The sequence below is a fragment of the Plasmodium gonderi genome (genome assembly GCF_002157705.1).
Source record: "Plasmodium gonderi DNA, contig: Chr01, whole genome shotgun sequence".
Classification (NCBI taxonomy): Eukaryota; Apicomplexa; class Aconoidasida; order Haemosporida; family Plasmodiidae; genus Plasmodium; species Plasmodium gonderi.
The window spans coordinates 176540-182695 of record NW_021628925.1 but is presented as its reverse complement, the minus strand read 5'-3'; the positions used below and the strand labels follow the sequence as shown (position 1 = coordinate 182695).

The window sequence follows — 6156 nt, the reverse complement described above, 5'->3', positions numbered from 1 at the left end:
TAACTATTTTATCACGAAGTTTTTATTAATGATGATTATAATAGAATAGTAAGTATTTCAGAAAATTGCAATTTTTTTTGAGGAGCATATTATTTACACAACTTTTCTTTTTTTTGTGTGTATGCGATAGGTATACTGTGTATCCAGTGTGTATTTTTTTTTTTTTTTATCATTATTGCATGCATTGTGCTTACATATAGCATTTGTAAAATATGTGTATACCCATTATTTAGAATGACTATTCATTAAAGTGTATTATATATATATATATTATAATAATAACAAAATAAAAAAATGCGTAAATGTTTACCAATCCAATAGAACTTAAATTTGTTTAAATATGTCATTATGCAAAAGAACCATCCGAAAGGACACTAAAAGTCAGCAACATGGAAATGTGTAAAAGTTGTAAAGTGTGTAAAAGGCGCAAAGCCCGTAAAGAATGTGCAAAATGCGTGATATGTGTACAATACGTAAAATACACGAAACCATATGTAATGTTTTTTTTTATTCTCACAAAATTTCCACACATAACCTAGGTGCATAATTCTAATTTCAGTTTTAGGTGGAGAGTATGATGGCGATATATTTGTTAGTTAATGAAAAAAGTATAAAATAATCAAAAAGTTCTAAAAAATAAAATAATAAAAATAAATAAGCACACAAAAAAGTTGCAAGCGCGTATTTCGCTTAATATTTGATATGTATATACATACACATTTTTTTTATAAATTTATTTTAATACAATATACTTTAAGTAATTTTTTTTTAATATTATGTATATATTATATATGTATATTTTTATTTTATTTTTTTTTTTATGGTTTAAAATACCTTAGACAAGCTCATTTATTCCCTTAATTTTTTACGAGAAATAGGAAATTTACACTTTCGCAACTTGATGAAAAAAAAAAAAAAAAAAAAAATCCAATTTTAAATAAAAATTAGAAAAATTCAATAAAATTTAAAAAGTTGTAAAAAAAAAAAAAAGAGTGCAATATCGTGTAAAAATAAAATAATAAAATAAATAAAATAGTTATATAAATGAAAAGAATAAAAGCAAAAAAATAAAAAATTTGGAAAACACAAATTTTTCTTTATTTTTGATAATTGTTCTTTATCCTAAAAAAAATAAAAAATGTAAAAATACATAAACAAGAAAATATTAGTAGTAATTTAATAAGTAGAGACATAGCAAACTGGAAAATAACGTACATAACATCCATAAGACATGTGACATGCAAGAAGCACTTGTCACGTTATCCATTTTGCATGCTTTTTCCTTGAACAAAATGTTAATTTATGCTAACGTTCTAAGAATTCAAACTTTCGATTTCGAATGTGTAATTTTGCAATTTTGTTAATTTAGTGATAATGTCCAAATTTATGTCATGTTTAGTAAAATTTCCAATTTCACAAGACATAAAAACAGACAAGTACATGCATACATAAGTATGCGTAAGCACGTGTACGGTTCAGCACACGTACATGTTTGCATATTTACACACAATGCATCACTCACAAGTAACAGTGAGCTTACAATGTACATATCATTTGTGAATCAAGATGTTTCAGTCAGCTACAATTCTCCAGAAAAAAAATTGTAATTTTTTTTAATTGGTTTCATATTATCATTACTGTTTTTGATTTCGTTTGTTATGTTTTCGTTTATAATTTTTTTTTTTTTTTTCTGTCTATACCTATATTGCAAATATAGGTTAGCACTATAAAGTCTCTGAAACACCTTAGGATTTTGAAGATAATGGTTCTTACCATTTTTCACATGAAGTGTTCACAACTTGATAAAAAAAAAATAAATAAAATTGTTACCTTAAAACATGAAGATTCATAAATGTTTTATGTGTAATTATTTGCTCAAAATAATTAAGAGAAAGAGGAAGAAAAAAAAAACAAAATTGAGTCTTACCAACTGTTTGCAGAATGGGGATGATAAAAAAGTCTTACATAAGAAGAGCAATTCAAATGTCATAAATAGTGACGAGAAATTTTTTATTGACACAGCTCTTACAGAAAATGTCAAACAATGTTTGGGAAAAGTGCAGTTTTCGAAGGATTTCGGAGCAAGTGACGATACTATGGCTATTGAGAATAATGAGGATGCATATCATGAAACTAGTTGTCATTCCAATTGTGATATCAGTATTGATTTCAATTGTAACACTATTTGTTATCAAAATAAAGAATGTAACAGTTCAGGGATTATTAGACCCCAAGTAGAGGAGGATGTGAATCATTGCATCTATAGAAACCCTAACTTGGGGAATTATCTTATCGATAATGAGAATAAGTGTAAGGAGGTAGAAGCAGAATATTCATGTATGTTATTGCGATTACATGAGCAGAATACAAAATCAGCATCTTCTTACAGGACTTTGATAAGACGAAAAAACATAAATTCGAACTATTCTTTGGACCGATATTATTTAACATTTATAGCACATTACAGAATTGAACGGATAAAAAAAGATTTTGTAAGGGTGATATGTTTTGTTCATTCTTACATGTCAGTGAAAAAATATAAAAGAGCTATCAATTTGATATGTCACATTCGTAACTTGAATGCAGGAGGAATTGAAAAAGGCGTTATGAGGTATAATCATGGTAGTGGTTGTCTTTTCTCGCCAGATGGCGCGAAGGAGGAATACAAAAATGATTATTTCCTTCTCGAAAAAACAAGCAGGTTAACATTGATGTGGAGAGAATTATACATCCTCTTTTGGAAAGAAATAAATAAAAGAAATCGAGGGACGTGTGTTTATAATAACCCTATTTTAGAAATTCGAAAAAAAAGATCTAGATATTTATATAATAAACTGGTTAAACATAGTGTGAGAATTATGCACATGCTGGAAGTTAAGAAAATAAAAAAAAATCGATTTAATAATCATTCCAACATGATATGTATGGATCACAGTGAAATAACCAAAATTATGAAAAGAAAAATTTTGAGAAATAAATATTTTAAAAATATAATTTGGATATGTAAAAAGTACATAAAACTTGTACAAAACATCCATTTTTATAATATGAACAAACTGAGAAAACCAGTTATGCGAATTATTAAGGCAAAGAAGAGTTACCACAGCAGGACTCAGATCACTAGTTCTGGTAGAATCACTGAGAGAATGTCACACAAAAGTGCAACCATAACCATTGATCATATCAATAACACTGTTGTGAACCTCAAGAAAGGAACAACATTTTTAAAAAATCGTTTCACGAGGCACCCAGATCAATATAAGACTGATCAGCATTCTTTGAAAAAAAAATGTGAAGGATCTCATTTATATGAAAAATTGAAGGTACACCCTTCCTCTAATAGTAGTATAAAAGGTGAACGGGGGAGAAATTATATGATACTGTCTAATGAAAAAATGAAGGAAGGTCCATTGTTGAGCTCAATAAATTCAAAAAGAATGAACAGTAGTAGAAACCAAGATGGGAATAATATGCAGCAATTTTTTCTGAACGCTCCTAATGGATCAAATTTAAGGGAGCAAACAGAAAGACAAAAAAAAGAAAAAATACATTGTATCACTGGGATGGATAATTACCTATACAAGAAAAGATTGAGTAGTGGAAAAAGAGGTATTAAGTACATGAATGAGATAGTTATATGTAATGGAAGAATTTTGTTGAAGAAATTAAACATCAGAAAAAATGACTTGTTCTGGAGAGTAAAAAAGAAAAGAAACCAAAAAGAATGTAAAGGGAAAATTATAAAAAAATTCAATATTAGAAGAAATAAGGAACATTGTGAAAGAATAAGAAAAAAAATACAAGAATATATCGAATCGAATGTTAAAAAGAATCAAGTTGAACATTTTGATGGAATGCAAAATGTGAAGAGGAATATAGAACCGGATATTATTGTTAATGCTCAAAATACCAATGTGGAATGTACTAATAATGATAAAACATTAGAAACGAACTTTATGCACCTTGAGGGGAGGAAAAACAAAAAGGGTAACCATAAAATGCATGACTCTGTGGAGAATAGTCTATATTTGAAATGTGACGATAGTGGCTTAAATGAGGGGAATTACGAATTTCTGGATGACAGTAAAAATAAAAAAATGGATAACTATTTTGATAAAGAAAAGTATGCAGATGAAACATTTGATAAAACTGGATTAAACAAGTATGATGTGAACCTATGTAAACACAATAGAGAACATAAATTTGTTGAATGTCTGCAAAGCTGTGATTACATTAAGAATAATTTCAAAATGGTGAAATTGTTAAAAGACAACTGTTCAAATTTTGTGTATAAATGTTTTGATATATATAACCGTAGAGATGTGGCAATAAAATGTGTAAACAAAGAAAAACAACTATCCATTATGAGTTATAATACGTATGTAAATATATACAAAATTGTGCAAAAAATTAATAATGACAATGTAGTGAAGATATATAATGTACTAGAGAGCATGTCTCATTTTTTTATTGTAATGGAGTTATGTGAAGGAACTGATCTAGTAGAATATGTATCCAAGGAAGAAATCTCATTTGAGAAAGCCAAAGATATTATTTCCCAATTGTTAAGAGGGATTAATGCTTTGCATGCAAATTCGATTATTCATAGAGATATTAAACTGGACAATTTGATGTTTAAGGATAAAAAATTTGAGAAACTTGTCATAATTGATTTTGACATGAGTGTTTACATGAATGGTGATCATTGCGCACCTTATTTGGAGGATAACTGTCTCTATGCGCGTGACATAAGGTTAACTGTTGATGAAAATGATTTTGATATCAATGAGGCGAAGGTGAACATCGCCAAGGTGGATATGACGAAAGTGGATATGGAGAAAGTTGATATGGCAAAGATGGATGTCGCTCAAGTGGACATGACCAAATCGGATGTTGGTAAAGGTGATTTGGTGAATCCATGTTTTGATCAAAACAATGTTCACGTGCACTACATGCAGGTGAATAAATCCATCTTGAATCAATCATACAATTGCGAATATGACATAAATGATTACGATGTGAAAAAGAGTGCATTTGTGTTGTACAGGAGCCAATTTCCAACGAATAATTTTGACTCGAATAACACACATGTGAATAAAATCAAAGGAAATAATGAAGAAAGAAAACATTGTGTAATACACACTCCTTACTCAGATAGTTACATAAATATACATAAAAACAACAAGAAAACAACTTCTCTTAATTTTAGTTATATAAATAAAATTGAAAACGGGTTTCTGTATGCATGTACAGGAAACACAGAGAAGACATTTATTAATGAAGGTGAAAAAGTGATTTATAACGATTTGATTATAGGGACGAAAGAGTATATATCACCCTATTGTTTAAAGGGAATATACAGTATAAAAACGGATATATACAGCATTGGTGTTACTATTTTTTTAATTCTTTTTAAGAATTTCCCTTACTTATTTGAAGAGAAGGGTATAAATAAATGGCAAAATGAAGTAATTAACAAAAATAAGGAAATAGTCATACCTTTTTCTTTCCTATTCCATAATATAACTTGTTCCTATTTTATCAGATTAATGGATGTACACCTTATGAATAATAATATTTACTTTTGTAAAAATAGTAGCCTGCTGGATAATAATTTAAAAGAAATTGAGAAAATAAAAAACATCAAAATTGATTTTAACCAAGTAAAAATAAATGCCAAAAATATTTACCTAATAGACATATTGAAGAGATCTTTATCTCTAGATCTAGAAGATCAGTATAGCAGTGTTTCCGAAATTCTGGAAAACAAAATTTTCACATAACCATTCTCCACAGATGCGAACTTTCTTGTCAGGTGTTATATATATTCATAGCAAGTATGTAACCCTCGAGAGCTTGCAAAAAGGGTGTAAAAATCATGTATATTGCTATCCAATCCTCCGCATAAGGCCTTCCTGTGCGTTCACACACAGTGAACGTAAAGAAACGAGGGGCATATTTTTTTTCCCAATATTTACCAAAATTTATTAAAAAAAAGTTTTAAATATTTCCTACATTTTTTTAATTCGAAATTTTTATCTTTTAGTGTTCCTTTGTTATTTCTATTTGCATTTCTACTTGGGTTCCTATCCCTGTCTCCCTTTTTTTTTTTTTCTTTTTTTTCTATATAACCTTTGGTGTTTATGCCACACGATT

At 28.3% G+C, this 6156-nt stretch overlaps 1 protein-coding gene across 1 annotated transcript; it reads left to right on the top strand.

Moving 5' to 3' along the window:
* Window positions 1-1838: 1838 nt before the first annotated feature.
* On the top strand, window positions 1839-5783 carry PGO_010280 (calcium-dependent protein kinase 3; the record flags this gene model as incomplete). Its single annotated transcript, XM_028685672.1, has 1 exon — window positions 1839-5783. The coding sequence occupies one exon, from the start codon at window positions 1839-1841 to the stop codon at window positions 5781-5783; it is 3945 nt and encodes a 1314-aa protein (XP_028541473.1).
* Window positions 5784-6156: the final 373 nt, after the last annotated feature.